The following is a 19,352-nucleotide window of genomic DNA, read 5'->3' as shown; positions in this document are numbered from 1 at the left end:
TTCAAAGATGGTGTAACGATTGATGAAGGCGGGGTTGTGACTGTGAAACATCAGTATTGGTGTCATCCCAGAATTTCCCTAATAGAAAATAATACAGGAATCACAGTTTTGTGTGCTTCCTGCTATTAAATTAGAAACATTTTGTGGTGAAATGAGATGTGACTAAGACACCAAAGCACGTGGGAATAATTTGGCCATTTTGATTGAACTGGGGCGTTGTTATTGTCGGTATTATTATGATAAAATAAGAGATTATTATGTTTTATAACCCTTTATGATTTTAAGTCTAAGATCCTGGAGGGACAGGCTCTCATACTGCTACCACAGTTTATAAATGCTACCGCTTAGCATGGAGTTTTAAGAATAGTATGAATAGATTTGTCTTATTTTTTAATGCTTCTCTTTACTTTTGGAGATTTACCCCCATAGCTTGCTCTTTTTCGCCCTTTTTTGATTGCTACTCTTCACACAAATTTCAGCACGTAAAATCCAAACCTAACTGCGTGGTTAGACACCAGCTGAAGTGGGAAAACATGTCTTTCGTGACCTTTCTGTTTAACCGCTTTCTCAATCACCTCGTATATGTGGTAGACGTCGGATCCCTCGTCGGGCCAGTAGTGGTGGCACTGCTTCACTCCATTCTCCGACAGCGGGGTCAGCATGACGATGACGACGCAGCCGCTCTCCCACACCATCTACACGCCAGAAAAGAGACACCCATCAGTCACACCCTGAGATGACAAACCCTTTCATATGCAACGTTCCAGTGGTCCTAACCCGCAGCGCCGAGAGCAGCGCCGAGAGCAGCGCGTCGAGCGTTACTGATACACGGCAGCGTTGTATTACAGAGAAATTGATTTCTTAATCTTCATCCAGGAAGTATGAATAAATGTCACCTCTCCGTGTGTGACAAATGATAAATGTTGGGCTCGAGCAGCAGGAGGGCGCGTCATGTGTCGCCCTCTCTCTCACGCTCTCAGTCGTCTGAGCGAGATCACAACATCTACTGCTCTGATGCTCCATTTCATCTTATCACAACCTAATGTGTCCTTGGGAAAAAAAAAAAAAAAAAACAGGCCCACGGCAGCCATTAGGAAAATGAGGAGGAAACGTGGGTTTTATGATTGCTATAAAAACACAATGGCCTTGACTATACACTAATCACAAGCTTCTGTGATCCAGCCCAGTGGACACATTACACGCCAACTGTGCCAACTGTGCCAGGATGTGATGAGATTAGGCAAGGTGATAATGTGTGTGTGTGTGTGTGTGTGTGTGTGTGTGTGTGTGGGGGGGGGGGGGGGGGGGGGGGGGGTTATTATCCATTTAGTCTTGTACAATTTAGCAAATATTTGATGGTAGTATTCATATTTTCCACCTCCTATCTTCCTTTTTTTGTTTTTGTAATGGGATTTGCAATTTACAGGCTCCAAAAAAGACATACACCAGCTACACTTGATTTGCATAGACAAAAAACAAACTGAAAATGACCTGAGTTGTGCCTCTGTGAACTCATGCATGGCTTTTTTTTTTTTTTTTTTGCATTCTGAGAAGGAGGGGAGGAAGGCCCAGCAGAGCTAAGGTAATAGCCAGGGAGGTGGAGATAGATGGAGGGGCAACGGATGAAGGGATGGAGGAATGAGGAGTGGAGGATTAGAGCAGAGCTGCCTTTCAGAGCACTGCCTGGGGCCGGTGTGGATTAGATAGGACACAGCAAAAGATTTGCACTCCTGCACGGTCCATTTGCATGAGAGTTGCCAGTGTTACCCCTGTTTGTTTACTTTTAATGGGGTAAAGAGTGTGTTTTTCCCTCATGCCACAATCCAAGGTTAACCATACTGAATAATGAATGGCTGCTAAGCATTCCCAGACACAGAGCTGATGTTCAGCGTGTCAACGTGTGGCTAATTTTCTATTATTTTTGCTTAATTGGGAAAGATTTAAAGATGAGTTAATGGCTAAGTAGCATTAGATAATGGAAATGGATTTATTCACCTGTACGGGAAAAAAAACAAGCAAACAAACAAACTAGCAGGCATATGAGAAAAAAAACGAAATTATAATTAACGCCTTATTCATTTGAGGCACATTTTATTCCTATTTCAGCTGATGTGGCAATTAATGTACAATTTTCAGATAAAAGCCTTTGAGTTTTTCCTTTTTAATTAGTTTAAACACCACATGAGGGCAAAGCGTGTATGCGTCTACGTTTTGTGGGGAGGTTTAAGAAGTCATTTTACAACAAGTAAATATTCTCTGTTTGGTGTACAGCACCAGACCATGCTAAGCTTGGCTTCTCCACCCACCGCACAAATCGCGAGCAGCCTCCAACGTCTGTGCAAACACAAAGTCAGCACTATCATAATGATTCAAAATGAGTATCCGCTCAGTACAAGATGCAGAGTGCAGAGTGCAGGGCCAGCTGGTCTGTCAGGATTTATGCGCCACACTTTTACATCCTGGTCACGGCTAGCTGGAGTTACTTCACCATATGGAGGTGATGGGCCCACTAATTACAACAGTGCTGTCCTATTAACACATAAGACTGCCATTTGGCAACCATGCATCATTTAAGGCACACTTCCGCACAAGTTGACACGTTTTACAATAGCCTAGATCTGCTGATTGATTACAGGTCCCGCTGACATTTATGGACATGGAAAAGAATGCAAAATAGGCTTGAGGGGGAAAAGCCCCACTAATATGAGCAAATATCAGGATTATTTTAAATAACATTAGGTCTCCTGAGGCGTGTACAACTAGATCCTTATATAAAACTAAAAAGCTTCAGGTCTTGTGTACATATTCAGCTGCTGACACTTTTTGATTGATGAGTAGGAGCAGCAGCAGCACCATTACTTCTCTACCAAGTTTGTGCCTCTCATGAAATAACATTACATTTGAATGTAAGCATGCATTTTTCCTAAAAATATACAATTACCCTTCATCTTACCTCTGTTTGAGGGATGATTATGCTGTGCTGGAGCCACGGCTCCTATCACTCTTTTCAGTGTGTAAAGTTTGTTTCCGCAGACTGAGTGGGGTGAGAAGTGACTATGGGCTACAATTTCAAGAGTTTTCTCACCTTTGCTTGCTTACATTTGGGGCAAAGTGACACCATTAAAAAGACATCAAATTAGGGATCACACTTGGATCACTTGGATACAGATAGAAATCTGGCAAATCCAAGGAAAAACGGGAATACAACGACCTCTTTTGCACCAACGTGGTGCCAATTCTGCACACATTTCTGCAGGTCTGAGACCCGTGGTTTACAGAATCTGCGAGCTGAATATGCCAATTATTGTTGGATTTCTTGTGGCAGACCCTCACGTAGCCAGCTTTTTGGCACCAGCACTGGTCTTTTAATAGTAAAAATGAGTGGGACCAGTTCTAGATTGAGCTCTGGCATTGTGCCAGTGGAAAGAGCAAAGGAGCATCTTTTATGATTTCTAAATAAACTTAAGGATTCTGAATTATTAACAGAAACTGAGTACCTCTGCTGTGGTTCTTCCCTCACAGCTGTAGACACAAACAAATAAAAAGATGAAGGATGGACAGTTAATAGAGTTTTACCTGCCAGAAGTCTGCCACGGTGGAAGCTAGGGGACCCTGCGACGCGATGTAAGTAGGGTTGCGAGGGTCATGGTCCATCTGGGAGAGAGGGAACAGAGTGTGACGTAGTGTGTGGTTGGTGACTGGTGGATGAAAACATATTGTCTGGTTAAGACTTCCATGAAATCGTCCATCTGGATGCAGAAACGAAATGAGATCAGCATCTATTGATGTAAACACTTGGCTTTCATTCCTCCTGCAAACCCTGTCGTATTCAGGATGCGAGTATTTTTACGGGGGTGATTAGAGGAAACTGGGACATGGAAGTAACTGCATGCTGTTCGCTGGAAAAATGTGGATGTTAACACAAGCTGAACACATATTTGAAGGATAGGTTTGTAGCTAAAAAATGCTTTTAAAAAATCACTCTTTTAAATAGATTTGGACCTTGAACTTTCCTCTTTATCTGCTAGGCAACAGGCACCTCTAATGTTGAACACAACCCATATTCAACGATTTTCTATGCGAGCAAATAACTGAACCTCTCTTTTTAAAAGCTATATATGTTATGAAGAAAGATTCTGTAGCTTCTCAAGGGGATTAGTAAAAAAATCTTATTTCCAACTAACCTGAAATTTGCAAAATAACTTCAATTCACTGTCGTTATTTTTCACTCTTACAATATCTTTGTGCCCTCAAAGACTTGATGAACTGCTTTCAGAGCTCTTTCTTTTTCATGCTTAGCTGTGTTTCTACATGAAACACGACACTGCCGTGGACTTTAACGCCTGGAGTCTCCTAACACGAGGGTGCTGAATGCCCAGGTGGGGTGATGGACACAGTTTGAGGGATGTGATTGAGATTTGAATGAAAATAAAATCAGCAATCAGATTTTACTGAATTAAGTTTCTATGGTTAACCTCTCGTGTCAGGCATACCAGTGGGGAACATGGTGACTTATTTTGAAGGGAAAGATTCACAACAATGCATTCTTAATGTATGTTTGACATCATAACGATAGATGACTCAAACAGTGCTGTATTTTTTGCACATGCAGAATAATATCAAATGTTGCAGACTTTCTAAAGAGTGCAGGAGTTTTTCAAAATTGACGCTGGTGCTCAGCACTGCCTCCCTTAAGTAAGAAAGTTTTGGGTTCGAACCTCTTCTTGGTTAGCTGGCTGAAGGTTTAAATGTGAGCATGAATGGCCTATTTCTCTCTGTTAGCCCAGACTGGTGACCAATTTAGGGTGTATCCCATCAAGCTACCCTGCTGGGATCGTCTCCTGCCCCCCTGAATTGGATAGGCGGGCGAATGGATGGTATAATTGAGTCATTGCTTAATTAATCTTCCACTGACTGACATCCACCAATGGAACTGAGTGCTTTTTTTTGCAGCACCGCCCTTAAATCTAACTGGGAGAGAGGGAGACACCTTCAAGCTGAACATCACGGTGACAGCAAGCGACAGGGTCGACTTTAATGGCGTTTTGATTTTTTTATGAAATCCCTTTTTTATGCTGAAGAACAAATTGTCAAGGACACTTGACATGGCCTTAAATGTTAAAGATCTAGTTTTCTCATTTCACATCTTTGCAAATTTCTTAAGCTCATTTGTCTCGCTCATGGACCTTGACACACACCCTTAAAAGGAAAAATAATTATGGAGGATTTCGCCATGGCTCTAATACTACCATGACACTTCTCTCATGCTTAATATCCTGAACGACAGGATTAATTCCTAATGCTTTGAAAAGCTGATAAAAAAAACAAGCACGCAAGTTTAGTTGAATTGTTAAGAAAAATCAACTTCTTTGTTATTAAGAGTTTGGAATCTATTTTTTGTACTTTTTCGGAGGATTAAATGCGTTAAATTGTTTTGTTTATTTAAATCTACTCCCAGGCAGTGACGTAAATGTAACTCAACCTCAACAGAAGCAGCATTGTCAGACGCCAGCTGTTGAAAATCATTCGTTGTGTAAATGATTATTTTGGAGATTTTGGTTTTTTGGAGTAGTGAAATGCTTAACGCAGCAGATTCTCCCGGGATTCACAGTCGATGTTTATTTATGATTTATAGTTTTTATCTGTATAAGATGTCAGGCAAGGTGTCAGTTTTCATTGTATATGTAAGAAAACAACCACTAGGGAGCAGAAACGAAGCTCGGAGCGGAACATGCTCGCCAACGCACGCACACGGACCGGCTGAAATTGAAAAATGTTGATAAAAAGGACTCATCGGTGAAAGAAAAGCTGCATTCATTACCTGCTGTTACACGTCAATTAGCCATGTCCGCTTTCTTTTTGTCTCTTTTTTAAATTCCTCACATGGTTTGGTTGAAACAAAACAAAGTAAAAAACAAATCTCACCCGCAGAAATAAAAGGGTGATGTCAAAAGCTATTTCCTGCACTCCGTTTAGCCAATCTCAAGGACACAGACATGCTGTAGCTGTGTGCTGACATCCCTGCATGAATACTAAAGCGCTAACATGAAAGAAAAGTCCTGCATTTCAGCTGTAGTCTCCCTGCCATTGTGGCAAGAAGATAGACTACAGTAAGAAAAAAAAAGAACCAACGAAAGAAAGCAAAAAATGCAAAGAAGTGCTCTTTGGTTTGAAGTAAAATAGCTTGTTCGAAAATAGCTCGCACAAATATGTGCTCACCGTGAAGCTTCAGCTTTCAACACCTCGCTGTAGTGTCTTGATCCCTTTTTTAAAAAATATAAGATTGAGAGCTCAGAAGCTAACTGCCAGCTCGAGCTCATCTGAGTTTGAAAACAAAAGCGAGAACAGGCGGGAAATCGGGAAAAGCCAGAAAAGGCCAGACGAGACAAAGACGAGCGGCCTTTGACCACTTCTTGCCGCTGCGCATTCCTTCAAACCATTCCTCGCGCTAATGATGATGTACATCTGGGAGCGCTGGCACCGTTTGTGGTCAACCATTAACCATTAGCCGAGCTTTTCACCGAGTTTGCGTGTCACCCGGTGCTTCGCAGGGAGCTCAGATCGCCCCCTTCCCTTTGCCTCTCTGACCCCGGATTCCCAGAAAGAAGCGACAGATTATTTACTCGTAGGCCGCTGCCCCTGAAGCTAATGAGGAGGAAGAAGCCGCATTGACAGACATAATTATCACAGTTTTGCTGGGCTCAGCCAGGGGTCCCTTTTGTGGCGTAATTACTGTCCTTTCATCCACACACCACTGCATCTGCCATTACTGTATTTCACCCATCTTCAACATCCGCCTGCATTTCTGCTTTAAGCCGCACCAAAACAGTCTTGCAGAACTTTTTTTAATCGAAAATCTTTCCCTACCTTCTTCCTCTGATTGATCGACGTTATTGCGACATTATTCTATAAGACGTTGCACTTCAGTGCTGTTTAAATAAGCTAAAAACCTCTATGAATATGCCATTAGTGAATATGGAGAAATAAATAGACCACCTAAAAGTCTCCATTGTTTGTTTCTGAAGAGTAATAGGCTTTTAGCGCAGCTGCGTGCACCCCGCCCCTCCCTCATCTATCTCCTCGGAAATTTTGGCACTGTATTTGAAATGCATAGTTTCCTGTTTCCCTTTGATGGAATCCCTTTTCAGCAGCCTCGGGGGAAATCATGACTGGCAATGTTTTGGGGGAGAGATATTTAAAAAAAACATATAACCATAGCCCTCTCCAGTAGTCAGATCTTTCTGGATTTGTATGGGATACCTTTGCTTAGTCAAAAAAAATGCATAATTCTTTTTAGTGTGAATGAAAAAAAAGAAAAAGAAAGATGGGTATCTCCAGGGAGCAGCCATTTTGAAAGCAGTAAAAGTAGCAAGGCAGTTCAGCAAGACACAAAAAACCCACTGAGGTTCTCAGCATGGAGAACAAAGTTAAAAAAAAGATCAATGGGCTTGGATCAATCACTACTTTTCTCTCAGAGTAAAATCCAACCACAACAGGTGCTCTTGATACTAAAAAAGGGGTGGGGGGGCTTCAGAGAAAACATATTAGCCAAACTCTAGAACCATAATGAATAAAGAATACTCACAATTGGACTGGCATTGATGTAATCAGAGTTGCTGTGGTTGTTCTCCGCTTTCAAGGTGATCCTGGAATGATCGTCTGTAATGGAGATGCATAATTCATCGGTAAATATTTCCCCCCGCTTTTACTCCCTGCACAATAACAACAGAGTTTTGAGCAGCAACACAGGAATATGAAGCTGAAATGGCTGCGGGGACTGCAATTTCACCAGACTTTCATCATGCGCACGCACGCTGTTCTAAAGTCCTGGATTGCTTCACCTTAACCGAGGAATGTTCCAAGTGAAATAATAATAAACTGTTTCATCTTAAGAAGTGTGCGAGTTCTGAACTTTCAAATCCTGTTCGTTCTTTTTTCTTTTCTTTTTTTCCTAAACAAGTGAAGCTGTTGCAAGAGTCATATAATGTATATGTAATGGCCCGGAACCCACTTTGATTTGCTTGGAATTAAAGTTCATGATTTAAAATATTTTCATATATTTATGAACAAAAAGGCAAAATCAAGGAAAATAAAACATCTTTATGTGTTATTTAAAAAGAGTTTAACACTTTAGGCTCGTGAGACCTGCCCAGGTGAGGTCAAATTTGACAGTAACCAAGCAACACACCGCCTGTCATCAGATTGCAGTTCAAATGTAGCTAAATCCTGATTGGCGCATGACACCGTGTGGTACATAGCTACTGTTGCTATGCCCTGAGCCCTCTACAGAGTGGGTTTCCTTCCTATTTATCCCACTGCACTGAAATTGGCAGAAAGTCACCTGGAGGGTGTTTGTGAGAGATTCCCAGATATATATATATATATATATATATATATATATATATATATATATATATATATATATATATATATATATATATATATATATATATATATATATATATTTAAAAAAGGCACTTGGAGAATCCTGAATGGAAATTTATGGGACAGTTGTGCAACAAGTAAGACGGTGTCAGAAATAAAGCTTTCTCACACCCAGAACCTTATTTTGGGTCAAAGTCAGGAAGATTTTTCAGTGTTTAGCATCACATTTGAATGGTGGGTGTGTACATGCAGGTTTTATGTTCTGGTGATTATTAGAATATATATGACTCATAATAGATTAACTTTAACTAACTGGGAAATCCCAGCAAAGCGAGCTGTGACACAACTTTCACTGCTCTGATTTCACTCTTCAAATAAGGAGGCGTCACTGATGCTACTTATTCACATGTTAACCTCCTGTTTTGACTGAGATTCCCAGTGTTCGTAGTAGTTGTCGTTTCTCTGGCTCTCTTTCACAGTGTGTCTGTTTTTTCCCAGTCTCACTCCCCTCACTCCTACCCTACCACCAAATGGCCGAGCCTGGTTCTTCCAAAGGTTTCTTCCTATTAAAAGCGAGTTTTTCCTTACCACCGTCGCCAAGTGCTTGCTCCGGTTTGCTCTGTATTATTGTAGGGTCTTTAACTTAAAATATAAAGTGCCATGAGGTGAATGTTGTTGTGAGCTGGCACTATATAAGTAAAATTGAATTGAATTTCAAAACTGTGCTGTCAAGGACGGACATCGAGCTGTAAATCCTTAACTGCCATAATTGCCATACATCAGCACACTGCTCACAACTTATGGGCCAACTCAGCTCCCACGTAAGATAAACAAACAGACATAAGTATAATGTAATTTCAGTTTGTCTAGAAGGAGGCGTAAACAGTTAATTTTGCTGTTTGGCTCCATTCACCTTTATCTCAGGAGCTTCATTTGGGTGAATTACAGCAAATTTTGGTGCAGGTCTGCTTGTGTTCATTTATTTTGGTGGTCACATTTTAAAGCATGATTTACATTTACTTCAATAAAATTATAGGCTTTTGTACAACTGTTACAAATACTATAAAGGGCCAAAGTTTCAAAAAAATGACATCGCTTTACGTGCATGTGACCCCTCTAATCCAGAAGCCCAGACTTCAGACTGCTCTGAGCATTTTTTTTCTAGTCTTGGAGCCTATGTTTTCAAAGAGAGAGGATATCCCTAATATGGTCATCTAAGGCACACACAGCTGTGAACAGAGGTTATTTGTGAGGTGCAGCCAATCAGAAGAAAGCTGGCTTAAAGCGAAAGGAGCTAAAATGACTTGTTGCAGACTGAGATGCTGCATCAAAGCACCGCATAAGATAATACTTAATATTCATTTTGAACTGTGAATCATCCAAAAAATCTAGAGTTTAAAAAGTAAGCAGAGCAGCTCGGCTTTAAAGAAAGACTTATTCACCCTCCAGTGTTACGTTTTTGGGTCCCAGTTCATTCTGAACTAACTGAAAATCACAGTTCAGTGAGTGGAATTTCTCCACTAATGAGAAATTCTCAGCTCTGCCTAACAAACCTTTTGTCGTGTTATTGCGTCTCTCTCTTCTTTAAAATGTGTGAACTAATGCTAAAATGTAGTGGTGGGCTGAAATAAAGCAAAACATTCTCATGAAATAATGTTTTTGTCCTTCATGGTAACGCTAGCTAGTAATAATACTTTAATTACAAGGGATCAATGTTCATTTCAACCTTTGGATGGTTTTGATGCGTCCTTTGGATACACTTGCAAGAATTAGCCAAGAAAGCAGTTATAGTCACATTCAAACTGCTTTAAAATCATAAAAACATCACTTCATCCAAATTTTTTGGAGATGCCCAGTCCCAGTACAACTTTTAACTTTGATATTCGGTGACTCTCAAACAGGTATGCATTTGTCCCCATTGAAAATCCTCTTTGGCTTTAATCGAGAGGATTCGAGAGATGCAGCAGGGAGTCTCCTCTCACTACACTGACAGACACTTATGGGGTTTCTGGAAAAAACAGTTTAAATATCGCTCTTTGGCTAGATTACTAATTACTAATTATTTGTTCATGTTTGAAGCATATTTTCCACAGTGTTGTTTTGGCATGTTTACCCAAATGGTTTTATGTTCCTCTTTGGAGCATCTGTTCACAAATACATCAACAACATTTATGAAGCTACATGACCCTGCCTGGACTGTTCCAGACTTGAGGATCGTACTAACATTCCTGCAGAAAAAAACACTAAAGCAGACAAAAAACAAACAAACCAAACAACCTGAATGGACTCACATGCGACCACGGCGTCAGAGCGGTTCCTCTTGGAGTTCTGCTCGCCTTGGCCCACGCTGCAGGCGCTGGGCTCTGCCTGGTAGGAGCACAGCGCCTCCCACTCACGCTCCAGACGGTTCTTGTTCTTCAAGTGGTCCTCCATGTATGACTAGAGGAAAACAGACACCACCTCAGCCACCACTTCAAACGACAAGCCAGAACCGTGCAAGAGTTCAGCTCGAGATATGGCTGCAACAAAGAAATCTGATTTGTTTTTGCACTGAATTTGGTTTAATTAAGTAAAAATAACAAAAAAAAAAACCCCACTTCACCTTTACCTCACTGGAGGTTTCTGGTTAATGCTCGATGTTAATGCTTCATTGTATTTTCTAACCCATAAATAAACTAGAGCAAAAACACTAAACCTTAAACAACAGCATCCTCCTTCAAGCATTGATCAGCTGTCATGTCGCATTATTATTCTAAGCTGCTGTACAGCACGGCAGCTAAATGAAGAGGAGGCTGCTGAAGATCTAGGTGGGGAAGGTGTGCTAATGCTGGCATCTTTGTGTGTTTGTGTGTTTGACCGAGAAGAAACAAAAAACACACACAATTAAGACTCCCTGAAAGGTTTGTCTGCATTGGAAATACTTCAGGGGTGTTTCAATCACGTCCCTCACTGCTTGCACAGCCGCTGATAAGATTGTCTGCATTTAAGCTGTCGCTTGGAGAAGACAAAATTGAATTCGCTAGAGAGACAAAGATGGAAAAAGAGAAGGGGGAGGGATATAGGCCTCTGTATGTGCGTGTGTGTGTGTATGTATTCACCCAAACCAGGGCAAGTCTTAGGGAGCTTAGAGGCTGTAGCTGGCAAGAAGAGTCTTTTTTAGCATAGCACAGTGTTGCACTTTCTCTCCTGTATCATGGCTCCCCTCTCGGCGGGGTTAAATGGTTTAGTCCGCTATTGTGTGAGACAGAAGATTACAGACTCATAAACTGATGTCAGGGATCAGCTGGCTAATACAATGAAAGTGATACCCAGATGTGCCGGGTTTTCATCCCGTATTAAAAGCAGTATAGGTAGGCCGAGCAGAGAGGCGACGCTCCATTGTCACAAATCCGACTTATTCACTTCTGCCTGTCATCGAGAATCCAAGTCTTTGCAGCATAGTATACATTAATATATATATATTCATAGATGATAATCACAAATAAGCTTGTCCAAAAACACAATAGCCAATTATTCTGGTGATGAATTCAGAAGTCCTCTGCATGCCTGAGAAGGATATTAGCGCTTAAAAGAAAATTACAAATCCTGCACACAATGGAAATCAGAGTTTATTGTTGGCCACAGAAGCAAAAGGTGTTACACACGACCAGGCTGAGAACAATAAAAAAAAAGCAGCTTTTGTGGTTAATGCAGCTGCATAATGAGAGAAAACGGTGGCACAGTATGCCCTATCTGAACCCATTAATGACAAGAAGTGATCGTCCTAAAATACTGCAGTAAATTTCTACTCTTCTACTTCCCAGTCTGAATCTGCTGTTTTATGCATGCAAAAAAATTCAATTATTAAAAAAAGTCAGTTCTAACACATGTATATTTGCATGTGCTGAGATGTGCATCGCCTAGAACACACACACACACATATACACATATACAGCGCTGTCTTCCCAGGAAAATGACAGCATGCCATTATGGCCACTTGACAGAGCCTGTCACCACTATGCTCTTGTCACCCTGTACAAGTACTCTCTGCTTGCCAGCCTGACAGCATTCCACCTCCCCTACCAATATTACATCTCCATGTACTTGATATATCCACTCTGAATTGCATCCCATTCTATTCAAACGATGCCCTGAATCGATTGCATTCCAAATTCATATTTTCGCAACTTAATGCAATACAGCCAGCAGGCCCTTATCGAGGCCTCCTGCTTCTAGGAGGAGGCAGTGGACCACGGCGTATTCCAGAGACAGGGTAACGAAGGTTTAGTGAATGGGGGGATTATGTCTGCCAATCAGAGGGCTGGGATGGGAGGCCTGGGTGTCAGGGAAACAATGTCTAATCCTTCCTAAGCAGTCTCCTCAGCAGCAGAGGGTGCTGGGTGAAATCAGGATGAAGGGACGACCAGGGGAGCCAGACACAACAGGTAACACATTACTGTCAGGCTCTGCTGTCAAATTAAAACAAACAATGGTGGGAACAGTTTGTGCAGGGACCTTTATTATATGTCGAACAGCTGCGAGACGTGAAAAAGAGCATTAACGTGTACTGTGATTTGTGTGACTAATATTAGCTACATGAAAAGAACTCATTGTGTTGCTTTAAATGAGGCAGCAAATTGCCCCCCCCCCCCCCCAACTAAATATAAAATTGCAAAGAAAAAAACCCCACAAAAACGCTGAGGGCAGAACATGTTGTACAAGTCAGTGGCTATTTTTCCTTTGCCTGAGTCTATTATCCTGTTGAGCAAATAATTTATCATTTAAAAAAAAAGAACAATAACAACTCAACACAATAATGAAAAAGGGCCTCCAGCTACTTAATTATTGATTTCTTTCCCCTCTTTTTTCTTTTTTCAGTTTTTTTTTAAGAGAGAGGTGATTAAGCCAAGGGAAAACTACAACAACAGCAACGGCATCAACATTTTGACCCTGTTCCTGCACAGCAGGAGAACCTGCTGAGGGGTGTTTTGCTTTGCAAGGCCGGAAAACAAGTTTGGTGCCTGTGAACCCCTGTCCGTGGTGCTGAAAAGCTGCAGAATCACAGAGTGGCACATGCTTCCTTTTTACACATCTCTTAATTATTTTACATACATAAAATGTAGAGGTTATGGCATCACAGTGTAGCTGAAACAGAAGAAAAAAAACAAGTGTAAGACACCAGAGGTGTGCCAAAGCTCTGGAAAGCACAGCAGATGACTCAGCACACAGAGGCATCCAATTTTGGTTTTGAAGTTGGAAGTCGTTATGCAAGTCTTAAGGTGGGCCACACAGTGGGACACAACATCGTAGTTCATTTATCCTGACGGCACTCTCGCAGAAGTGGTGTGTGTGCGTGTGCGTGTGTGTGTGTGTGTGTGAGGTGTTTGGGGCTCAAGAAGGAAAAAAAAAGAACCCCCAGCATGTGTGCTTTGGAAAGCTGGGTATTCATCATCCTTCTCCACACGGTGTGAGCTCCAAAGAGCGGGAGCGGCGAGATGAGAGGAGAGCAGAGATCGGAAAATATAGGTCTGAGATCAGTGATAACAAGGCAATCTCACACATGGTTTCATGTGAGATGGTGGAGGAATTTTAAAGAAGAGGCCCCTATAGGACATCTCCATGTCAATCACGGCCATGAAAGAGAAGTAAAGGCCCCAGAGTGTTTTACCTTTCCACAGCGAAGCGCTTGCGTTGCTGCTGCGAAGAAACTAGGGCTAATAATAACAGCTCCTAGAAATGATTCACAGTGGCTCTTTTGTTATTTGCAAGGCTAAATGCTTTTCTATTGTCAATGTTTTCAAAAGAGGCTTCACAAACAAGCCTTGACGAGTGCAACAAAACCCATCTATTACCAGCAATACAAGGCATTACTCAGATTCACTCTCATTCATTATAGCCTCCCAATATAAAAGCTAGACATGCAGTGTGATGAATGCTCTCTCCATTAATGGAAACACTGCAAGGCATCTATCCATCTCTTTTATCAAGCTTGTTTCAAATGAATGAAGCAAAAGTTGTGCAAAATCAAACCATGCATTGTGTGTTTGTGGAAGTATTGGCAACCAAGAGCTTTTTCAATCAAACGAAAAAAAAAAAAAAAGAACAATATTTCTAAAACATCCAAATGACAATCAGATGGGTAATGATATTTCACTTTTGTGCCGCTCTCATCACGCGAAACATTGTCTACCTTATTTTGCTGCGGCGGTAAGAGAAAACGGAGGCGGTAAGAGATGAAAATGACAGAGAGGAGAGAGAACCAGGACGGAATGATGAAGAGGGAAAATGAGACAGAAGTAGGAAGAAAAAGTTGGAGGAGGAGGAGAAAAAAATATATAAAGACGCCAGAGCCGAGATAAAAGCAGGAGGGAGAAAACAGCAGGAAGAGTAATGAAAAAAACAAAAAACAAAGATAACAGGTTTCTGAAGGGAATGAGGTGAGAGAGGGATGAAAAACACCATCCAGACAGATAAACAGAGAGAAATAAAGCTGTTGGTATTCATACAGGACGTCTTAAAATCAGACACTAGCATACAAATTCATCAAACAAATAAAAGGAAGTGACAGCAAACATTTTTCTATACTGGATTGGCTCCAGTATGCCAGAATATTCCAAATTAGGTGTAGTACAAAATACATTACACTGGCAATCTTCATTTAACCATGCAGGCACTCTAAGCGGCGTGACGTATAACAGACATTACCTCATGGCTCCTCAAGGTGGAGCTAAAAAGCGAATGAGTGCAAGGGTCTTAACTGGCTTGCAGCAATAAATGCATAGCTGAGAAGCAGCAGGCAGCCAGAGAAAGCAAATCAGGGTGCTAACCGATTGAAGCAACACACAATGCCAACACTTGTATATTAATCCCACAATGCAGTGAGTAAATTCTCTCTTCTGTGCGAATATCGCGATGTATCGTAAATGACTTTATGGCCATTTATCGAGTATCGCAGAATCACATACATATGACATCATAAGGTACTTGAGTCAGTGTTCATTTTTTAACATTAAAATTAGATTTTTAAACCTATTAATTATATAAAAGTAGATATTTCAGTCACTGATCACTCATTTTTGTTGTTCTTTCAAAGAATTTTAAACAATTTCTTTAGTGTCAACGTATTTATTTACTTGAAAATATCATCGGACTTCTTCCCACCACTATTAGCTGTCGATTTGTCTATTTAATGACCCGTAACAGTATTTTCCCAAGCATTCATTAGGTACCACTAACCCTAACCCACTGGCTCTCAAACTGTGGTGAGGGACAGAAACAGGTGGATAGAGTTTGCTGATGCTATTGCACTTTCAGCTTGGATCCTTTTTATTTTTTATGACTGTTAAAAACTGTGGGGTTTGTGTGTGTGCGTGTGAACGTCCTTCTGAAGTGGGGTATGCCAGGAAAAACTTGAGAACTGCAGCCTGAAACCATCACTCTCAGCTAACAATTTTCACCTCTCAAGTTCTCTTGCTAGTTTTCACAACAGTCTGCGTTCTGCATTTGATCACAGTTATTTCATTAGACAGACATTACTAAACGATCACTCAGATCTCATTAAAGACATCCCGCGTGCACTGTTGGAGCAGGTATTTGTGGATGCCATCTTTTTCGTGCTTTATGGATATCCTGATTTGTACTTTTATGATTAATGTAGCAACTCAACACTCACCATCCTCTGGTGAAGTGCAATACCAAAGGCTGGGAATGTCTGATGTAGACTTGTGACTGTCTACTGAAAGCTGACCCTACTTACATAGCTTAGGAGTCTCACACACTCGACTAAACCCACCCTGGCAGGTTAAGTGCATATTTATGAGACATGAAGGGATGTTTGTGCTTGTTCAGTTGAAACAGTCAGACGCTAAGAACCACAAATGCTCTCTGAGGGCTGGACAACAAGCCATGTTACCAGCCAACCTCCATTTAATAACTCATCTCCTTCTTTACCCCCTTTTTCCACCTCATGAATCATTACTTAAATTATTTCTGGAGTCAAGGCAAAGCTTCTTACCAGTATCATGTGACCAGTGGAGATGTCCATGTTGGATGGGACTGGCTCTTCACACCAGGAGGAGGTGCTGCTGCGGGTCGACGGGCTGGCTGCGGGGCCATCGCTGAACTGAGATGACACGCTGTTGAGCCGAGAGTGGCGCAACGTCTCCGGCCGCTCGACGCGCTCGACGCGCTCCGATGTTCGTATCGCCATCCGCTGACGACACAACTCCTGGGGATTACAGGAGACGACGATGGTGAAGAAGTGGATAATGAAGAGCGCAGTTCTTCCTCTTTGCAAGCTCTTGTGCATTTATCTTCTTTTCATGCACGTAACAATAGCTTTATGTGCTTATCCTTGCTGTGAGGGGCTGGTTTCTGTAAATGCACCTTGTGAAATCCTGCATCTCGGCTGAGTTGATCTGTCCTCACTTAACTGTAGATTAATGGCTTATCCTCGTGGATTATGGAGCTTATACTAATTATGTCAAAAATACATGGTTGAGGAACCCTTACAGAATAAATTCAGTATGTCACACCTTGCTGCCACACAAACAACTCCCTTCAACGCTAAAGAATGGATCTTTCACAGCATAATCACCCCACATCCACACGGTGAACTCAAACTGCACAGCAAAAAGTGCTCTACTTAAAAAAGAAGAATCTTTTTTTAAAGGATTTTTTTTTTTTTGCAGAGAAGCAAAGGAGATACAAAATGAAGTTCCACTATTGCAAAATAAATGAATAAACATTTCCTGTCGCTTACGAAGCCACTTCTATTAAGACCACACATCTTTGTAGTCTTAATGAGTCAGTTTTTCTCCCATCATGCCTCAGTGCAGAGACAGAGGATTAACCCTCTGAGATCTAATTTGTCATCCTAGCCCCCAACACTTAGCCTAACTGTACCCTGATGTTATAGTGACAAAATTCAATTAAATGAGTTTTAATGCATGTCAGTTAGAATAATTATTATAATAATAACAATTATTCGTGTTATTTCCCTTATTTTGTTTTCTAAAATGACATATTCTGATGGTTAGGACCATCACTATTGGTTACTTAGACCTCAGGGGGTTAAACAGTTCAAGACTGAGCATTAACTACTAAAATGACCAGCACAGGGTTGTATACCTCGGCCAACAAGTTACATTGGAGTTTATATTCATGCCTGTTTAGACCCATGGAAGACTTTTAAAGGTGGATGCCAAAGATCAATTCTGTATCAGTAAATTCCAGAAATACAGTCACAGTCTCTTCCTCCTTTTCCCGAGTTATGGCTGGAAAACCTGGCTGGTTATAAAATGTTGCTGCATTATGTATTTGTTAGACATTTGTGTGAAATTCTGTCCCTAAAAGTCTCTTGTGATGTAACCTTGATCTTTGACATACGACCATCAAACTCTCACAACTTCACCCTCTACCGCACGTTTGCGCCACATGTAATGAAACTCCACCCCGTGACGACGCTCTATCTCACTCAAAACACTCCGATGATAGTTTATCAAATTTGAAGAAATTCGCCAAGAGTGTTCCTGAGCTATTGTGTTCACCCAAAAAAAGATGTATGAATAAATGGGCAACGAGAAATGATAACGCCTCTGGCCATGCATGTTGACAGCGCTGAAGCATAATAAAAAAAATATATAAATATATATATTAGAAAGAAAATCTGCTGAATTTATGCAAGCTTACATATTACATCTGCTTCCCCACAATAAGGTGTGGCTTCACTGGATATTTCCACGTTAAATTTATAATCTGTAAGCCCCACCGTGTTTAAATTTGGGAGGCAAAGCAGTCAGCTCCACAGAATTCATTTCCATACTCAATTAATAACAGTCAGGGCAGGCGGGCCAGTGAAAATGCCTCGTGAAAGCACATGCTATCTCATGATGAATCATAGCGATATTTCCCTCTGGAGCACAGGCCTCTCTAAGCTCTGGTCTTGGATCAGCTTTTCTGCCATCGGACTTTAATGATTAGAGGCATGAAGCAGTGCCCTGGGCCTTGGCCCCAGGGCACAGTCCAGGTCCACCTCATAATTCATCCTACTTCTCAACATCTCTGCAAAGCCCTGTGCTGTACCAGCGCTGAGAAATGGTCCCATAAGAAGGGAGTGGGATGCAGTTAGTGCCAGAGGAGAGAGACACACGGAGCCCAGGGAGAAGCACAGGTCGTGAGATTACACTCTCCCCATTACCCCCTTCTTTCAGACAACTAATCAGAATGAAAACAGGGCCAAGGGGAAACAAAATCTACAGTCCGTGCTGCCATTTTACAATAACACCCTCCCACTGCAGACAGCTCTCCCCAAACAACTCTGTATGTCAAGCATAGAGTACACACCCACAAGACAGCAGAGTGGCTAGCAGAGGACGAACAGGTACCGGATTTCACCTTAAATTTGCACCGATTTTCATTAATTTATGATAATCAAAGAGTGGAATTTCAGAAAGAATATTTTTGCATCTATTCTTAATTTGAATATTTTTTTATTTGATATCTTTTTTAATGGTCATCACCATAACACCTCAGCCTTTGGAAATCAGCCTCGTGAAAACCTGATAAAATATTGAAAATGTTAACGTGACATGCAGATAAATGTGTTCTGAGTGCCACGCTGGGCACAGCTGAGCCCCAACTCTGAAAATCAATACAGCCCAGGCTGCCTGTTGCCCTGGAGGAACTGAGGGAATAGGTCACAGTGGCGGTCTGCTCCCTTTCTCCTACGCAGACACACACAATTCACATGAAAGGGTAAGCATATCTATTGGAAAAATGCTACTGGCAAAGAAAAAGGAAAGATTTAAATACACATGACAATATTTTCCTGTTAAACTACTAAAACATTTAATAGCACATAAAATAAAACAAAACAACAAAATCGCTGCATCAAAAAATGGTCCCGAAAAGCAGGTGGAACAAGAGTCACTCAAACATGAGCAGACAAACTCTCACAAACCAATTGGATGATCGGCCGTATTTGAACA

At 41.3% G+C, this 19,352-nt stretch overlaps 1 protein-coding gene across 3 annotated transcripts in view; it reads right to left on the bottom strand.

Annotated features, from left to right (window-relative positions):
* Window positions 1-19,352, bottom strand: part of ptprn2 (protein tyrosine phosphatase receptor type N2) — a 163,424-nt gene that overhangs the window by 8,687 nt on the left and 135,385 nt on the right. For all 3 annotated transcript variants that reach the window (XM_080864736.1, XM_080864737.1, XM_080864738.1), the window contains 5 exons: window positions 16,379-16,591; window positions 10,677-10,824; window positions 7,586-7,659; window positions 3,577-3,654; window positions 576-695 (listed from right to left, as the gene is read on the bottom strand). In XM_080864736.1, coding sequence (XP_080720862.1) covers window positions 576-695; window positions 3,577-3,654; window positions 7,586-7,659; window positions 10,677-10,824; window positions 16,379-16,591 — 633 coding nt within the window. The remainder of the gene's footprint in view (window positions 1-575; window positions 696-3,576; window positions 3,655-7,585; window positions 7,660-10,676; window positions 10,825-16,378; window positions 16,592-19,352) is intronic.

This window comes from Rhamphochromis sp. 'chilingali' (assembly GCF_963969265.1).
Source record: "Rhamphochromis sp. 'chilingali' genome assembly, chromosome: 18".
Lineage (NCBI taxonomy): Eukaryota > Metazoa > Chordata > Actinopteri > Cichliformes > Cichlidae > Rhamphochromis > Rhamphochromis sp. 'chilingali'.
Note: the sequence above shows the minus strand (reverse complement) of the source record. Positions and strands in the feature narration are given on the sequence as shown.